Below are 19,989 nucleotides of genomic sequence, written 5' to 3'. Positions count from 1 at the left end.
GCAAATTCAAGTGATGGATTTACACAGATGGTGGTTCTGTGATCCACCAAAACTACCTTGCCACATCTGCCCCTCAACATAGCAAGCTTGGTGGGTGACACAATGGTTCTTTCACCTTCCATTCCTAGCAAGAAGCCAACAATACCTGGTATACAATGGATGAACAATAAGCATTTGTTGAAAAAATGAATGGCTGTCTAGCCTATTCTTGGCTTAAGGGATCTTCTGATAGCTCATTGCTACTTAAGACTTCAACATCAAGTACAACTGTCTCCTCCTCTGGGCTCTGTTGAGAGCCAGCAGCCACCTTCTTCCAGATGTTTCTTTTACCCCATCACCTGGGTAAACAAGTCCTCTTTAAGGACTTTCCATTGTCTTCGTTTTTAGGCAGGTTCTCTCACATACATATATATAGACAAGAAATACATCCTTAGTATCTAAAAATATTGTTTTCTCCAATTTGAATATTGTTTAACCAGAAATTAAAGAGGAAACCTTTCATCCCAAAGGGATTTGATCTTTTATTCCAACTGGAAAGCAGTGATAATTTGGAGCTTTTCTGACATAAGAGAAACATTGTTGACACAAGTGTCATCATGGCATGTTGAAAAGCACAAGGTTTCTAAGGGACGAAAGCTGAGACTGAGTTTAGAGAAATTATTTCACTTACTATTGGCTCTACTGTACTACACCCAGGAGTCATTAAATCTGTGACTGCTTATAAATAACTTATTTCATTTAGACTTCATTTAAAATTTTTCCTCCTTAAGAGTGGTATACTCCTACCTATATCATTCATACACACACACACACACACACACACACACACACAGAACAAATCAATGGAATGGTTTCTGCTTTATAAATCTGCAGGTCACTAGAGACATTTAATATAGTTCATCTCTAGCTTACGATTACAAAATTACCTTTTATAATGATAATTACATGTCAAAATTAAGCTCCTAAGAATCACTATTTCCAATCAACAGGTCAGATGCCCAATTTGGGTGCTGGTTTTGGAATACCCTGAGTAGTCACAATTGGCTCATATTTGAAGTCATTTTGTGGAGGGATTTATTTAGTATGCCCCAACTTCTATCTTAGGAGTTTACCTCCTACTGGGAGCTTTAGGGCTCTGGGGGTGAAGCCTGCTCTGTTACCTGCAGGGCAAAGGTGTAGGATTCATCTCTTTCTAGAAATAACTGCAATAAGGGGGAAATCTTTTGTCTCTCGGGTGGTCTGTGAGGGCAGTCAACACTGTACCTTAGGCCTTGTTTTAATCCTTTAAAAAAGATGTCTGGCTGGGTATGGTGGCTCATGCCTGCAATCCTAGCACTTTGGGAGGCTGAGGCAGGTGGGTCATGAGGTCAGGAGTTTGAGACCAGCTTGGCCAAGATGGTGAAATCCCATCTCTACTAAAAGATACAAAAATTAGTCGTGTGCAGTAATCCCAGCTACATGGGAGGCTGAGGCAGGAGAATCGCTTGAACCTGGGAGGCGGAGTCTGGAGTGCCGAGATCACGCCACTGCACTCTAGCCTGGGTGACAGAGCAAGACTCCGTCTCAAGAAAGAAAAAAAAAAAAAAAATGTCTGGGTCAGATCTCTGGAAGCTCCCTGGAATAGGGCCTCTGATAGTGGTATTCATGTAAGTTAAAAATTAAAAGATTAACTCTGGGTCTTGAGTCAACAATAAACTCTTCAGGGATGGAACATGTGTTCCTGGCTTTTCCACAAAGGACTGTAACAAATATTATTACATCAGAACAAGGACCTCTGAGGAAAGAATAGTAATAATAAAATAAAAAATAAAAAAACAAATATCACAAACTTTGAGGAACACACATTAACCATTTTAGTTGGACTCAGAGAGTGTACTATAGTTTTGAAATTTAGAATTTGGAAATAAAGGTGTTTTAATCAATTGCTTTCTACTACTTAAAAAGTTAACTCTGCTTGCAAAAGTAATATCAATAAGAAAAGGACATTACAGAATAAAATTATAAGAGAAAATTAATAATGATGACTTGAACACCCCTCAGCACATAGTTAATATTAGTGTAAACCATTTTAAATGAAACATATTGACTCAATAGTCTGTGTTTGGCAACACTGTGAATAGATTAATTCAGTTAATAGCTGTTGGTACTTAAGAATAAGGCGGTCTGTTTAAATTTCTTCTAAACAATATTATTTTGACCAAGTCAAATAGACTTTTGCTGAATTTTAGTCTGTATTAAAAAACTTAAAATACATATATTGAAATTTGAAGCTGAATTTGTTAAAGGAAAATAATTGCTATTTTGTCATTGGAGACAGGATTCACAAAGATGCATTCGGTAATAATTCAAGCCTTTTAAGATTCTTTTCCTAGGAAATAGCAATAAGCAGACAAACTGCTCCTCTGCATGAATATCTTTTGATTTAAAACTGGTATGATGCTCATTAAAATAATTGAAAGAATTACATACAATTAGTGAGCTAGTTATGCCTAAGGAGCAGACACTGGCTCTTCACTTACTTGGCATACTACTTAAATCCCAAACTTCGGCTATTTTTAAAAGATGGTATGCTATATATGGAGATAAATTAAATATTTAGAGATAGCTAATCAGTAGAACTAAAACTTCATCCTTCAATACCCCCAAGGACCAATAAGACACCAAAGTTGAAAGATATGGCTCAGAATACTGATTTTCTAAGAGCATCCGACTGCAGAAGAACAGATGGTCTGTGAACAATAAAGATTCTAAAGAAATACACGTTTCAGCATGACATATAAAGCATGTGGGCTGAAATGATAAGAAGCATATAGGAAAACTAATTAATCATTGTCACCAACAAAATAACATATAGAGAGGCTCAGGAGGTTTCTGGTAAGCCAAAAGTGGGCAACTTCATTTCTAACAACTGGATAACAATTGAGCACAGCGGATATTTGACACAGTTGTTTCCAACAATGTTTAAAAACTACAGGCTTCCATTATGGTTATACGACACTGCGCCTTTTACTTGTGTTTCTGTTCACATGTTCATTTCATCTGGGGCTAGTAAGTACCTATATTACAGAAATCAATGTGGTATAACTAAATTGAATGCAAATTTTAATCCTTTCATAAGAAATACCATAGATGAAATCCACAAACTCATTATAGCAGACTGGTTAAATGCAGACTCTGGCACCAAACTGCCTGCCTGTGGTTAATCTTGGGTTACCTACTTAACTTTTCTCTCCTTCAGTTTCCTCATTTATTAAACAGAAGGTATTAATAAGACCTTATTATTCAGGTTGCTATGAAGACTGAACTGGTTAACAGTGATAAAGAACTCAGAATAGTGCCTGCACATCACATGTACTACATAAGTGTTAAATACATGAATAAGAAGGCTTTTTAAACCATCTGATTTTCTGCCCTACAGTTAGGGAGATATCACACTCTCCGGGACTAAGAGAATAGACACAGGCTAAAAAACAATGCAGGTTATTTTAATAGTTTGTGTTATCTTCCTCCCCACTATGTCCTACCACCTGAACTAGATTACCTCTTAGTTTCTTCTAGTTAAAAGAAAAAGATCATTTATCTTATTGGAAACAAACAAAATTCCCTTTTCTGACACTCTGTTTAAAAAGAACAGCCTTTTTCTTTAACTTTATAAAATTAAGTTTGATTAGAAGCTTAGTTATCCTCCAGTAGATTACAGGTCCCAAGAAATCACTCAATCATTCTTACTTCAGCCTTTGTTTAGTCAAAGCAAAAGTTTAATTGTTGTTGACTAAGTGATGAACTTCTTTAAAAGAAATCAATCGTATGGATTATCGTTTCGAACTCCAGGAAGGTAAACGTTAAATCTCAAATTAATCTAAATTTCTATACCTAACATGCCCTTAAACCTCCCCTAGTGCAATTACAACTATTGGTTTTTTAAAGAGACTTAAGTACTGAAATGGAATTGACATTTGGACCAGGGAGAAATGGAAGAAAACATGAAGATAGAAATCCAGGGGCAGGGGACAAAAGGAGTTCCCAGAATCTCTGCCCAGTTTCCTAAAGAAATGGGTTTAGTAGCTATGAATATCCTGCACAAAATGTGCCAGGATCTGTGAACAAACTTAAATCTGTGAATAGCAGGTTGGTGATGTGTCAAAGTTCCTTTGGAATTCATACGGAAAATTTCACATCTTTGGGCTATAAACAAACATTTTTGGTAATAGTAAAATTACAACATCTCCCAAAGCAATCAAATTCAACAGTGCTGTAGCTCCATCTGTGGCACAAATTCTACCCACCAGGGGTTTTTAATTCCATGAGGGAAAGGTTGCATGCATGTACTTATGTACTTGCCCTTCTGACAGTTTTCTACACAACAGTTAATCTTGAGTCCTAACTTTCTGGATCACTTAAGATAGAAATGCTGCCAAGGAAAATGCATACATTCATTTTGAAAATCATCACGAATTAAATGCACCTCCCTTTGAAATATGGACTGCAATTTTTTTCCCCCAATGGCATCACATGAGGGTCACAACTTGAAATATCTGGTAATGGATGTCGATAACAAACAATAATGGTTTGCTACCTTGATTATGAAAGGAAGCATTAAAAGACCAATCTATTGCTCTACTCCTTCCAAATTAGCTATGAGTTTGTACCACCTAAAGCTCAGAAAATAGATTTCCTTTCGGAGAGGGATCCCTGGGCTTGGGGCAGCTGCTGCCATGTGAATGGTTCTGTCTTTGGGTGGCTTGGAATTGATGGTTAGGCTGAAAGTATACAGGAAATCATTATCAATAGTATAGAATCCAGACTTGTACTTTTTATACACAAAAAATATTCTTTTTCATTACACTAACAGCAAATTTAACTCTGGTTTTCTACTACTTAACAACTTATTAGCCTAGTTAGAATAATGAATGAAGACAATATTTATTAGAAAAAAAGCTACTTTCATGACTTAAAAACTCATGCCTACCTATATATTCTTTTTTTGATGAAGAGCTCAGCCTCGTGTTTCTCTGTCACTCCCTCAACACCCAGGGTCCTGCTCCTCACCCCAGGACTCAACACATGCTCATCTCAGGAATTGCCCTCCCTGCTTATCTCCTTGGCCCTTTAAACCAGATAAAGTCTACCCTCCTAACTTGGTTTGTCCTGGGAGTTGAATTCAAAGAGACCTGCATCTACTCCTGCCTCTTTAGGCATCATGGCAACATGAATGTTTTTACAATGGAAGCTGCCTCACAGGGGCTGTGCCTGCTGCAGGGCTGTCCCTTAAGTCTGAGGGTGGTCTTCCAACTGCATTTTTAAAAATTATTCCTTTCCTCTACCCTCAACTCACTCACTTAAAAAACAAAAACAAAACAAGAAAAGAAAAACCTTTTTCTTCCTTTCACAAAACTAAACCAAATTAATAATAATAAAAAAAAAAACTTACTTCCAAACAAAGCTTACACATTTAAAACCAACGTTACCATAGCTGAGTCGGTCTTTCATAACTATTTCCTCATTCCAAACCACAAACCCAGTAAAATACATTTTACTAGCTTGTTTTTTCCTTCACCCTTTTCCAATTTACACATGACCAAATAAATTAGGAAACGTGATATGTAGAATTAATTTCAGATTTTTAATTCAACTCTATTTCCTATTATTTATTTTCTTTTAGGACTAGTCTAAGAGCTTTCCAGAACAATTGTCCTGTAACATAATGTCCAACTTCTAATGCCTCAAAAGGCAAACAAACTCAAAACACTTATGAAATATAAATTTTATAATGAGCTGGGCAACCAAGTTTTTAAAAACTTGACAATTTCCTCCACCCAGATTAAATATATGTGCAGTTTTATATAATTATATAGAAAATTGTTTTTCACCTTTATTTAGTGATATGAGGATGTTGCTTGAAATCTTGGATTATACATTAGTCTTTCTTTGCTATTCTCCTTGTATAGGACAGGACTTTACATGGAGAACCCTCAAATATTTTATTCACAGACTTTAAAACATGGTAACAGTGGTTTATAAATAAGTAAACTTCTTAACACACTACCTTCTCTCCTAAGCTAGGAAAGTAGTATCGGCCATATCAGATCCTTGGTGTTCAAAGTTAAAACAAGTACTATTTCTTAACAATGGTTTCATCTAAAAATTACTAAAATCACAAGCTAATGTAGAAACATTTGGACATACAAGTAACCAAAATCTAGTCTTACTACCACCACCTCAGATTATAAGGAATTATTAAAAAGTAAACATTTTGTAAAACATAAACATATTGAATACAGAGGATGATATAGACACAAATGATTGTTTCATGGTAAAGTGAGAAGTAGCTATGCTGATTAATATAAATTTTAAAATAATGAAATAGGATTCAGATATAATTTTCCTCAGACTGAAAAGGTATTAACGACCTACATACTCTAGTTATAGGGCCAGATGGATATGTTACATGAAATTTAGAAAATGGATAAGAAATTAAGACCTACAGTTAGGTAAACACTATAGTGTGCATTCGATCTTCTAAAGCACATCAAATCAGGTTAATGAAACACAACCTCATCTAAACAGGAAGCCCAAATTTAAGGGTTTGTCAAAAAATTGTGTAACAAAAGAAAACCAGTAAGACCAAGAAAGTCACCCTATATATATTTTTTATTTGAAAAAGTCCTTCTCCACATTTTTAATGGGTTACTTATAATTTTAACTGAAGAAATTTTCCTGTCACAAAAACCTTTAAGAGTTACCTAATCTATTTCTCCTAATTAGGAATTTTCCCACTAGGGATACCAGGTCTTAGACAGGTGCTGAAGCTTCAGCTTATTCACTTCATTAGTGGCCTCTTTAGGACTTTTCTGAAAGAATTCCTGGGGGTGGGGAGAGTGTTTTATTTGGTCTGATTTCAAAAACTGAGATTTGTTTTAAAAAAAATATGGCACAATCCAGTGAATAGGGTAACAGTGCCACCAGAGGATGTGTCTTACCATACAGGTATCCAGATCTTCCAAACGCTCTATCTCTGTTAGCTCCTCCACTGTGATGATGGAACGTTTAACTGGCTTCTCCTCAGTCAGCTCGATCTCTAAGGATTCTTGTTGAGGAAGGGTCTTGCCACGTCTGCTGAAATGGTCAGCCTAGAAGGTCAAGAGGTGTATGAGGAGAAATTAAAGCACAGAGACCGGAAGGGCTGGTTAGCTGGATTTCTGAAGACATCTTCCACAAGATGGCGCAGTGGAGCACAACGTTGACAAGTGATAAGGGTAATCCCAGCACTTTGGGAGGCCGAGACGGGCGGATCACGAGGTCAGGAGATCGAGACCATCCTGGCTAACCTGGTGAAACCCCGTCTCTACTAAAAAAAAAATACAAAAAACTAGCCGGGCGAGGTGGCGGGCGCCTGTAGTCCCAGCTACTCGGGAGGCTGAGGCAGGAGAATGGCGTGAACCCGGGAGGCGGAGCTTGCAGTGAGCAGAGATCCGGCCACTGCACTCCAGCCTGGGTGACAGAGCGAGACTCCGTCTCAAAAAAAAAAAAAAAAAAAAAAAAGGACAATTCCTAATACATTAACAGTATAGTAACTTACCTCTTATCTTTCTTTGGAATCAGAGTGTTTTAAGCAATAAATTATAAATCTCTTTTAGTAAATGAAGAGACAACTTAGTAGTGTTCTTTTAAATTTTATTTGGTATTTCCTCTGAAGAAATTTCCTTCTATATCCAGTACTAAAAAGTATCTGAGAGCAATAAAACAATTCCAACTTTCATTATTTTTAAAGGAATGAAAGGAAGGAAATTACTAGCAAAAATTTTAATTACTGCTAGCTTTCATTGTTTTCATATAATGAATACCATATTTGATGTGATTTCTTAATTTCCAGTGTTATACTTTAGGTAAACATAACAAATTAAATAAGAGGTAGAATAAACTTAGCTGAAATTAATAAACTTCAGTGCTGAGCTGATCTGACACCAGAAACTTTTATTTAATTCTGAAACACTGAAAACCAGTTGGCAAGTCTGTGGAAACTTTGAGAACATTTACAAAGTTAAGTTGGTGAAAATGGTATCTGAAAGTCATTGAAAACAAGGTTTCATTTTGAAGATAGTATTTCCTTCATATGGGACTTAATCTCTTTCCTTACAATCTAAATCAGCAGTACTAATGTTAAAATGAAGTGCAAACCAAAAGTGTACATTCAGCAAATTTTTTCTCAATTAAAAAAATCAATACTTTCTGAATAAATTCTTTAAGAAAAAAATGCAAAAAAGTGAAAAATTCAAACTTTCAGTGTAGTTCTCACATGAAGATTTCTGTTAGTATAATATGTAGTATTTGTGTCATAAGTAAGCATTTTAAGGCCATTCCTGGAGCTATGGGTTATCAACAAACTTTCTAAAAAAAAGTTTATTTTAAAAGGATGCTCTAGGCCAGGTGCAGTGGCTCGCACTTGTAATCCCAGCACTTTGAGAGGCTGAGGCAGGTGGATCACTTGAGGTCAGGAGATCGAGAAAGGATTTCACATGGTGAAACCTCATCTTTACTAAAAACACAAAAATTAGTCAGGTGTGGTGGCACACACCTGTCATCCCAGCTACTCTGGAGGCTGAGGCAGGAGAATCGCTTGAACCTAGGGGCGGAGGTTGCAGTGAGCCAAGATCGCACCACTGCACTCCAGCCTGGGCGACAGAGCAAGACTCCATCTCGAATGAATGAATGGATAATCTATTGCTTTTGTTTGTACTTATTTAAAAAAAAGAAAAGGCTGAATTAGGAGCTCTAAACAATCATGTAGCTCTTTACTGTGCCAGGAAATAGAAAACAGTGTTTCTTACATTCAATGTGGTGATAAACTGGTTTTTTATATTTCCAATTTAGCACAAACCAATTTACTGTTAAAATATAATAAAGAAGAAAAATCAGAAAAATAACATGTGTTTGGAGACTCTTTTTTTTTTTTTTTTTTGGTGCTATAATGAAAAAACACATTTTTTCGTATGCACTGATATTGGAAGCTCAAGAAGTTTTTGGATGCTTCCTCTGGGGAACCATCCATTAGTGGGCCACCTCTGGTCCACAGGCAGCATTTGAATCGTGCTATTAGAGATGTCTGTCTTGTCTTTCAGATTTTAGAAGGAAGGTAGTCTTACACATTTTTCTCAAATGAATTTTTCAAAAACATGCATTTTGTCTGCTTCATGAAGAAGAAGCTGTTGCTACTCCTCCCATTTTAGGATTCTCCAGTGTCAACCAATAATTCAACACCATGAAACTGGCATCTCCATCCCACACAGTTAAGAAAACATTGAAGAGTTATTTTTCTTGAAGGAAACATTGCTATAACTTTCCTGGGAGACTTCCACTGCATCATATTGAGACATAAGATATAACCAGTTATAAAAGCTTCATCTGTACTTCAGAGAACTTCCTCAAGTTTGTGAAACATTGAGTTTCTGACACATTTTTTCATATGCACTGACACTGGAAGTAAAGTCCCCTACCTAATCATGCTGCTATAAAGACACATGCACACGTATGTTTATTGTGGCACTATTCACAATAGCAAAGACTTGGAATCAACCTAAATGTCCATCAGTGACAGACTGGATTAAGAAAATGTGGCACATATACACCATGGAATACTATGCAGCCATAAAAAAGGATGAGTTTGTGTCCTTTGTAGGGACGTGGATGTAGCTGGAAACCATCATTCTCAGCAAACTATCGCAAGAACAGAAAACCAAACACTGCATGTTCTCACTCATAGGTGGGAACTGAACAACGAGATCACTTGGATTCGGGAAGGGGAACATCACACACCGGGGCCTATCACGGCGGGGGAAGCGGGGAGGGATTGCATTGGGAGTTACACCTGATGTAAATGACGAGTTGATGGGTGCTGACGAGCTGATGGGTGCAGCACACCAACATGGCACAAGTATACATATGTAACAAACCTGCACGTTATGCACATGTACCCTAGAACTTAAAAAAAAAAAAAAAAAAAGGCACAATCCAGTGCCATTTTCTAGAGACAGTGCCAGTCTCTAGATGAAGAAAATATTTTTTTTTTACCTTGGTTATATCCAAGGCACCTGTTGGGCAGTCAGCAACTATCCATCACTAAATTATGCCCATTTGGTTCTTGCACTTTCTTTATTCAAATATTTTTATTTTCTACCATATTTTTAGAATAGTCCATTATCAGATAATCATATCAGCAACAAATGAGCAAAGATACATTAAAATGTTAATTTTAGACCTCAGTCTCAACATTTCTTCCCCAAACTTTTGACCTTCATTATAAATGAACAATAAGATTTCTGGATATAATCAGTTCTGCTTTCCCTTATCATTCTCTCTGGAGAAGTTCTAACATGCTCCAGAATGGCTAGAAGCAACATAGAAGAGAAAGGAGGAAAATCAAGATCACAAACCATAAAGCTGTAATAGTGTGAAAGAAATCACATTCCCACACCGGAAGTCATCTTGCACCACAGCAGAGATGAAACAGGAAGTCCTGCTCAAGATGTGCACAGCACTCACCAGTTTATGATGGCAATGTGAGAGTGCATCCAGGATTTCGTCCACAATTCGATCAGACAGGAAGGAGGCCACTGTCAACTTTACTTCACTATGTGAAAATCAAAAGGACAGAGTATTATTTTAATTTGTGCAAGGGGGGAAAAATCATCCATCCTTGCTGCTATAGTGCTAAGGTCAATTGTGATTCCATTTCTGTCTTTGAAAGTAGAATATAAGAATGTGTGAACAGGACTAAGGATTTCCAAAAATAAACCTTAAACACTGCCATAAACACACAAGTAATAGACTTTCTTTACCAATTTCAACCTGTCTCTGCAATTTCAAAACTCAAGATTTAATGGTAGAAATGAAAAACATCTGGATAAAGACAAAGTTAATGGGAACCATATGCACCATGTGGTGAGGAACAATTCATCCATTGACATAAAGGAAAACAAACCTGGGCTGAAGTAAATTAAGAAAGTCTAGCCTGGTTGTTAAGTCTTAGTTACTGCTTTAGTATGCATATCACTCATGCTTTTAAAAAACTTTTCACCAATCAAATGATACCATAACTGCGTCTGCTTTGACTGACCATCTTACTTTGAATATTTACAAAATCATCTACCCTTATCTTTTATGAAGACAGGTTACTGAAATTTGCAGTTCTGGTGCCTGTTGCCTGACCTCAGAAAGTTGTCTACACAGCAGAAAGTGGCTTGTTGTTTTTACTAATAAACAGACCCAGCCACTAAGAATCTGTCAGATGGCTGGTATTTTTGTTTGCATTTTTGCAATTTGGTATTCCCAAGAATTCCACTTTTATGTGTGTTCTTGGTCTGAATATCTTAATGCACATATGTACAAATGTACATTAAGCACAATATATTTAAAGGTAAATATGCGAGAGAAATACATACCTATATTCCAACATTGTCTCATAAGCTAACGTTGAAAAGATATTCGTGTAACACAGAAAAAAATCTTGCCAACCTAAAGGCAATAATTTGCATGGAGATTTCTCTGCCCGGGGAGATTTTTGAATAGAAGTACTTTTTACTTACAGTAAAAATTATCTTAAGCTAAAGATAAAAAATACGTTTAATTTCTGCCCCTGAAACAAGGTATCACTAGCTATTTGCTTTATCTGATACTTTCCTGTTCCCCAGAGGTGTCTACTGATACAAGATTCACCCAGGTCTCATATTAAAAATACAGGTTACTGGTCCCACTCCAAACTCTCAGAGGGACCTGAAAATCTAATTTTAAGTACTTCCTCTGATTCTTTTTAGGCATGTTTAGAAATTATACTTCCTCATAAAACTATAGGTTCAATAGCTTCTCCTTCTCTCTGAAAGTGGGTAGGAGTGGTTTATCTATTTCAAATTGTAGTACCAAAAAAGATAGTCTTAAAAACGCAATTGTTTTTTAATATCTCAGGATCATTCTATCATTTTGCTATTGGATACTATGCTTCCTTACTGGTTAAGCTTCCAGTTTGCAAAGCTTTTAGAGGAAAAGAGTCAACTTAACCTGCCTATGCAAATGTGCATATTATATGAATGTATACATACATGCATGTGTAGGTGTAAATATTTTCCTTCTATCAATGTTCAGTATAATGCATTATAAAAAGCTAAGTAAGGAGTTAATGGACATAAAATTGATTCATTGATGTGTGTTCTATACTGCTGTTCAACTTTCAGAATCTGCCTGTTTTCAAAGGAAATGATCGTATTTGACAGAATTTGATACTCAAGTAAAGCTATCAGAATAGGATCTATTTGTGGCTGAAATCATTATTATGAAAGAATAGTAGCCAGTATATTATTTTCTCCTTAATGTTTAGGCATCTCCAACAAAAAAAATTCTGAAACCACCAGTTATAAGAAAATGTAAGCACACTCAGTGAAGGGCTAGAGTTTATAAGGTCACTAATCTATGGGGTCCTATAAACCCTCTATAAGTCTTTTCTAAAATTTCTCAAGTCCTTCCAATTGCCTTACAATTCAGCTGAGTAGGATTTAGGTGCTTTAGTTAAACAAAACAAACAAACAAACAAACAAACAAAAACAAAACCTGAGATTATTAAGTTACTGCAGAATTTCCAAATCCTCAAAGTTCTATAATCTGGATTTAAAGTCATCAGCCTTTGATATCTAGTTAACGACAATATAATTTGGGGCTTGTTTTGTTTTTGACTCATTTTTCTCATGGACTGTCACTTAGCTATATCATTGTGTGTTAGTACCACCCCCAGCTCTATAGACAGGAGCTATTATTTCTGCTACATCTAAATATCTTTATCAATATTCAAAAATGGTTAAAATGGAAAATTTAAAAATGCTTCTGAACTTAGTTTTTAGTTATCTGATTCCCCAACTAAGAAACATTATGAGAATTAGCTGAGCTGTAATGTAATATTGGTGATGGACCAAGAGTCTCTACGTAAAAATTCAGAAAAGTTTGCCAGTAATCACAGCTTCTAAATATTTATATCTTGTCATATTTTTCAAACTTTTTCAAACAGAAATCTAGGTAAACACTGCAAAGACACCATTAATACACACATAGTGTTACGGACCCACCAAGATAACCCAGAAGGAAAACATGCTAAGGTCAAAGTGGGCCTCTGCCTATTTATAGGCTGTGCATTTGTTCACAGTTTATGGTGGTAAAAATCAAACTTCAAGCTAGTGACTTATAAAGGTGAAAGATAAACTTCAGAAACAGAAAACAGGGATTACAAACATGTACCCCCTCTTAAATATAAAACCCTTAAACAGAGCAGCTAATTCTATGTCCTTAAGTAATGCAGGCATTTACGTGATCATCTTATTTTGGAAATGTATAAAACCTATGCATTTATGCACAGTTATATTTATATACAGTTTCTGCCTATTAAACATGCCTAAACACATTATATATGGATACAGCCAACAATAACCCTCTTTACAGCTGCCTCAACTGCATTTACAGAAATTGCAGCTCCCAGGTTTATTAACATTATAAACCTACCTAATTTTGTTAAGGATATCAATTCCAGACTGCTCCAACAGGACATTTTTAACAAAGGTACGTGGAATAGAAATCTTTTCGGTGCTGGCATGAATCAAGTCTTGTCGAATGTGGGCTTTTTTCATCACATTGGGACAAAGATTCTCAGCAGCATCAACCATGGACTCAAGCAACGCCTGCAATGCAGCACAAGTGAAGGGAAGAGATGATGACACTGCACCAGAGACGCCCGCCATAAAACTGAAAGGTGGTAATATATGATACGGAGCCCTCAGAGAACAGGAGCACGACAGAGTCCCAGAGCACAACCAAGAATTCTGAGCTGCCCCGGGGTGACTTGTGACTGTTGGATGATCATTGATCTCTGGTAATCACTTTAAATCAGACACTTGGCAGAACCAAGCAAGCTTCACGCTGGCATCTGAAGTGTTATGGTGTGTCAGCTGTATTTAACACAAAGCCATTAAGGAGAAGATTAAAAAATACAAATATCAAGCTCTTATACACCCACTTACCACAAGAAATTGTTTTCCCTGGTACTAGAAAATAAAGTCACAGGCAACCCTAGCAAATATACCATATTTGCATGCTTCTGAGATTCTACAAATCACAGAAACCCCAAATTAGGATGAACCATTCAATTGCTCTATCAAAACAGCAGTAGCAGAAAAATCACAGAAACTACTGCCAATTTTACTCTTTTAAAAGAAGAGCTTTAGTGTTAGGTAAGATATTAATTATTATGACAACAATAAACAACATGAAAAATAACAGACAAAAACATTAACAGCACTTTATAGGCAGCATTAATAATAACAGTTGAAAGACATTCATATAGCACTTTAGAGTTTGAAAAATGTTCTGCACATTTTATCCTTCCAACATCTGTGAAGATGGGAAGGGCAGTTATTCATGTGATCACCATTTTACAGTTGAAGAATGTGAGCTAAGGGAAGTTAAATGATTTGTCTGAGATGGGTGATACGGTTGGAAAGTATGGAAAGGGCATCAGCGTAGGTCAGATCTAAATTTGAAATCTAGCTGAGTGACATTGGACAAAGTTGCTGATCTCTCCATTTTACTTTCCTTGCCCATAAAATGACAATAAAAACGTTCTCACCTTATAGGATTATTGAGGATAAATAATATTACATGTGTAATGTGTTCCATAGAGTGTCTAGCACACAATAAGAGCTCAGTGTATCACAGATATTAAAAGCTCAATATATCACAGACATTATTATTAATCTGATTTCAAAGACCGTTCTTAATGATAAGAAACCCAGTTTTTGAAAGTGAGGCTTGGATTCTATTAACTGGTCCAGTGTGAATAAGGACCAATGAAGCACTATTATTGAAAGACTAGTACAGTGGTTTATCTGCTCACATATTAAAATGCAAAGCACAATCCACCAGTAAAATTTCTCACTGCACTGCAGTATGAGCAGCAGAGTAGCACGCTGTTTACAAGGATCATATGGAAAACCAGGGGAAGAGAGGAGGGAGGCAGCTGTTTGAGAAGTTTCCAAAAGCCCTTCCTATTTTGACAGTGGTCTGTCCCCATTATAACTCTGGTTGAATAATCACTGAAGTAGTATATTTTCCAAGAAAGTTCCTATACCAATCATCTGCAAGAGATGCAAGTAAGTCAGTTTAAGGCTATTAGTTTCCTCTTTGACACTGAAATAAACACATTCTGTTCTAGATGGAGTAATAGTCTGGCACTCCTGATACGAACAATCTCAGGAATCAATACTCTGTTTTAATTCTGTCATGTTCTTCAACATATCAGTTACTTTCTGAAAGGTCTCCCTGCATGACAGTGCTAATTCAGTTTGAATGAACTCCACACCTAAAGGGAAGAAGCTTGGCTTCCAATGTAAACTCTGACATGAAATTTCTGTGGAATGTTAAGTGAGTAGTATCAAGTGAATAATCAGCAGATCTCTGCATTTTCATCTATAAAATTATATAAGGTCTCTTTCTGCTCCATGAACACGTAACTTTGATCCTATAAAAAGGAATTTTAGCCTGTCTTAGGCATTTAATTAATCCAGCAAATATTCTGCAGTTAGTTCCTTACCACCACCTTTATCCCAACAGTACAATACACCACTTTAAAAGTAACTTCACCCAGGATCTCCTTTGATCCACACAACTAAAGGTAGACTTTAGATGAGGGAACTGGGGCTCACAGGATGTAAGTGACTTGTTCAAGGTTGCTCAGCTGGTCACTGGAGTTGGTGAGATGGGGACTCAGGTCTTCTGTTTCCTACTCTTGTTTTCTATTCTACCCATCCTCATTCAATGGCCCTGATCAGCAGCCAAAAGAATGTGCCTTTCATCTCTGCTTTATTACTTATAAGTTTGTTCCCTTGTTCTCTTAAGTAAACAGTATCTAGGGCTGCCAGGGTGAACTTTGCAGTGGCAGGACTGGGAGGAGGATGAGAGAGGACTGCAGCCTCTCCTTCATGCCCCATGGACCTCTGCACACCAGACCCTGTTCAACATTCATCCTTCCCATGGCTTCAGAGTGTTACTTATATTCTAGTGAGTCTCAACCAAATGTTTATCTACAATCACCTATACAATACATATGATACATACACAATAAAGCCTAGGGAACTTTTCCACCTGAATATTCTGCCATGGAAAGTTCAACTGCAATGTGTTGTCCTCCCTTCCCCACTCAAACAATAACAACTACAACAGCAAAATCAGGCTTTCATGCTAAGTTCTTTACTGTGAAAAATGGTATCAAACTAGGTGAGAAATTTGCAAGTCTCACTAGACTCTACCTACCCCAACCCCTTCCACCACAACTATCTCCAAAACATGCTAAATTTATTCCTAGATATTTCCTCAAAAGTGGAAATATGTCAAAATTATTATTCTTTAGCACAGAATAAAAATCCCTGAAGTATCTGGTAGATGCTGAGCTTGCCAGCCTCATTTCATGACATATCTCTCCATTTCCTTTATAACTAGTCATAATCCAATCATGGTTGTAGTTCCCCATATGATCCAGGCTCTGTTTCCATGCTTTATACACACTGTTTTCTTGACCTAGACTCCTCCATTTCCCCCTCTGGGCCAGAATAAAGCATCTGTACTCCTCTGTACTCAGTTCAATATTTTTCTTTGAGAATATTTTCTTTCTTCCCCTACTCTCTTCACATTCCAAGCTGTATTTGATGACATGCACTCTTTCCTGATGCCATACAGTGGGAACCTCAGTAATCAAAAATAAAATAAAATAAAATGCTCAAGAAGTTAGTGACTTTTACCCATTTTTGGGTCAAGACACTCCTTTGAGGATCTGATGAACACTTATCCAGAAAAATTTATATACAATTTTAATAGAATTCTGGAACTTCACAGAGAGCTAGAGTCATCAGACTCTAGATACAGAGTTAGAAACTGGTGACAATTGTGAAACCCACCTTACATCCCCAGAGCCTGGCACACTTCTTAAAACAATCACTAAGGAACATATTAAAAAGTATTACAGGCCCAAGGACTCACTAAGTATAGGTACTATATAGTCCATCTTTTCTGTACTAAACTTCAGTGCTACCTCTGTCATTTCTAACATCTGAATAGATATATCGGTCTATTTCTGGGATCTGTTTTTTTGGTTCATTTACCTCTGCATATTGTCCTAATTATCCTAAGTCTTAACATGTAGTAGAACAAGACTACCAACCTTCTTGTTCTTTATACGTGTCTGGGCTATTTTCGAGCACTGCTTTTCCATATGTTTAGAATCAACTTTGTCAAGTTCTATTAAAAATCTATTGGAATGTCTATTAGAACTGTCAAATAACAGATAAAGTTGGAGAAAAACTGACATCTGTAACAGTAACTTTTCCTACCCACAAATATGACACGTATTTTTATTTTAGAATTTCTTTAAAGTCTCTCAATAAACTTTCTCCATTGAGGTGTTAGAGATTTTTGTGTGATTTATTTCCTAGGTACTTTAGATTTTTCGGTTACTATTTTATTATTATTATTATTATTATTCTGAGATGGAGTCTCACTCTGTCACTCAGGTTGGAGTGCAGTGGTGGCATGATCTTGGCTCACTGCAACCTACATCTCCCGGGTTCAAGCTATTCTTCTGCCTCAGCCTCCTGAGTAGCTGGGATTACAAGCACCTGCCACCATATCCGGCTAATTTTTTTGTATTTTTTTTAGTAGAGATAGGGTTTTGCCATATTGGCCAGGCTGGTCTCAAACTCCTGACCTCAGGTGATCCACCTGCCTCAGCTTCCCAAAGTGTTGGGATTACAAACATGAGCCACCATACCAGGCTCTCTGTTACTATTTTAAATGGTGACTATTTTTAATGACATTTTCTAACTAGTTGTTGCTGACATATAGAAACACAATTTTTATTTATTTATTTATTCATTTATTTATTTATTTATTTTGAGACAGGATCTCATTCTGCCACCCAGGCTGGAGTGCAGTGGTGCAATCATAGCTCACTCCCACCTTGCTGGGATTACAGGCACGGGCCACTATGTCCACCTAATTTTTAAAATTTTTGTAGAGATGAGGTCTCATTGTGTTGTCCAGGCTGGCCTCAAACTCCTTGGCTCAAGTGATCTTCCAGCCTCAGCCTCCCAAACTGCTGGGATTACAGGTGTGAGCCATCGTGCCTGGCCTCATTTTTTACATATTGTTCTACATCTAAAAACCTTGTCATACAAATTCAATAACTTACCTGCAGATTCTTTTGGGTTTTCTAAGTAGGACGTCATAAAATCTGCAAATTCTGATAATTTTTCTACCTTTTTAATTCTCACATTCCTCATTTCTTTTGCTTATCATATTGCACTGGCTAAGACCTTCAGTATAAAGCTGAATACAAGTGATGATAATAAACATCTTTGCCTTATTCCTGACTTTAAAGGAAGTATTTCTCCTATTAAAAAAAAAAAAATCTAGACCTAGCAAAAATTGGAAAAAATAGGACGAAAAACATCTATTACCCTAACTCTTCAAATTCACCAGTTGCTAATAATTTGCAATATTTGTTTCTCCCTCTCTCTGAAACACCTGAAAGCATGTAGGCATCATGACCCTCACTGCTAACTTTTTAAGTTATCCATTAACAGCTCATTAGTTTTCAGCCTCTCCTCACTTCCAATATTGGTACTTAAAATTAGGTATTTCACCCTAAGTACTGGTTTAGTTGCCTCCTACAGGTTCTTATGTTACTATTTACATTACTGTTCAATTCCTTATATCCTCTGATTTAAATTATGTCCTCCTCTTTGACCCATGAGTTAGAAGTAATTTTTAAATTTATAAATATGTGGGGTCTTTTTTTAAGCTATCTTTTGTTATTAATTTCTAACTTATTTGAATTGAGACGAGAAAATATGGTCTCTGAAATTGTGCAGATGACCTTAATGACTTCATGGGCATTTTTCATAAATATTCTACGGACACCTAAAAAAAATTTCACATTTTCCTTTTGTTGTGCACTGATTGAATAGTTGCATTAGATTGCAATTGAGATTTCTGTTGTTCAAATCTTCGTCATCGTTTTACTTGATCTATCAGTTATGGGCAGTTACTTTAAAAGATCTCTACCACAATGGCAAATTCGTCCATTTTTCTTTGTAATTTTGTCCATTTATTCATTCATTTATATATGAAGCCATATGATTAGATGCTTACACACTTGAAATTGTTACGTATTTCTGGAAAACTGGACCATTTGTCATTATTCACGGACCTGTTTCTCTCTGGTGATACCTCTTCTATGGCCATTTGGGTGGGACCAATTCTTCTGGCTTGGAACTCAACCTTGTATGATATTTAGGATCACTGTCACTTGCCCATGTCAGTCACTATGACACCAAAAATAACCCAATATTTCCTAATGTTCTTCTAGAAATGCAGCATAACTTCTAGTTTAGTGCCTCTGTTTTAGTGATTATACTAGGAATTTTAACATGCATATTTTACTTCATGTGTAAAGCAACACAGTCCAATAGAACTTTGAGATGACAGGAATATCTGTGCTGTCCAATAAGGGAGACAACAGCCACATGTGGCTACTGAGCTCTTGAAATGTACATACTGCAACTGAGAAACTGAATTTTAAATTTTGTTTAATTGTAATTTTAATGGCTACATGTGGTTAATGCGTAATGCATTGGACAATGCAGTTCTAATGCTGAATTCCTAATACTTCTCCAGAATAAAACTAAGACCTTGGATTGCTTTAACTGACTTTCTACTAACTTATACACTCACTTTCAGTATTTGCTTTTTAAAATTTTACAGCATGTTAGACATTAATGTCATTGTTTCATGTAATGTTACCATTTCCTCATATTTGGACCTTCCCGGCTCATCAGTCTTTCACAATTGTAGCTCAGACTACATTTTTAGATAATTTTTCTTTGTCCTAAAGTATATCCTTTAGTGTTT

At 36.4% G+C, this 19,989-nt stretch overlaps 1 protein-coding gene across 5 annotated transcripts in view; it reads right to left on the bottom strand.

The window, feature by feature from the left end:
- Positions 1–19,989, bottom strand: part of CARMIL1 (capping protein regulator and myosin 1 linker 1) — a 342,321-nt gene that overhangs the window by 56,006 nt on the left and 266,326 nt on the right. For all 5 annotated transcript variants that reach the window (XM_073005696.1, XM_007973527.3, XM_073005695.1 and 2 more), the window contains exons 27-29: positions 13,537–13,712; positions 10,540–10,627; positions 6,981–7,130 (exon numbers count right to left, since the gene is read on the bottom strand). In XM_073005696.1, coding sequence (XP_072861797.1) covers positions 6,981–7,130; positions 10,540–10,627; positions 13,537–13,712 — 414 coding nt within the window. The remainder of the gene's footprint in view (positions 1–6,980; positions 7,131–10,539; positions 10,628–13,536; positions 13,713–19,989) is intronic.

Source organism: Chlorocebus sabaeus, chromosome 17, assembly GCF_047675955.1.
Source record: "Chlorocebus sabaeus isolate Y175 chromosome 17, mChlSab1.0.hap1, whole genome shotgun sequence".
Taxonomy (NCBI): Eukaryota; Metazoa; Chordata; class Mammalia; order Primates; family Cercopithecidae; genus Chlorocebus; species Chlorocebus sabaeus.
This window is presented reverse-complemented; position numbering and strand designations above follow the sequence as displayed.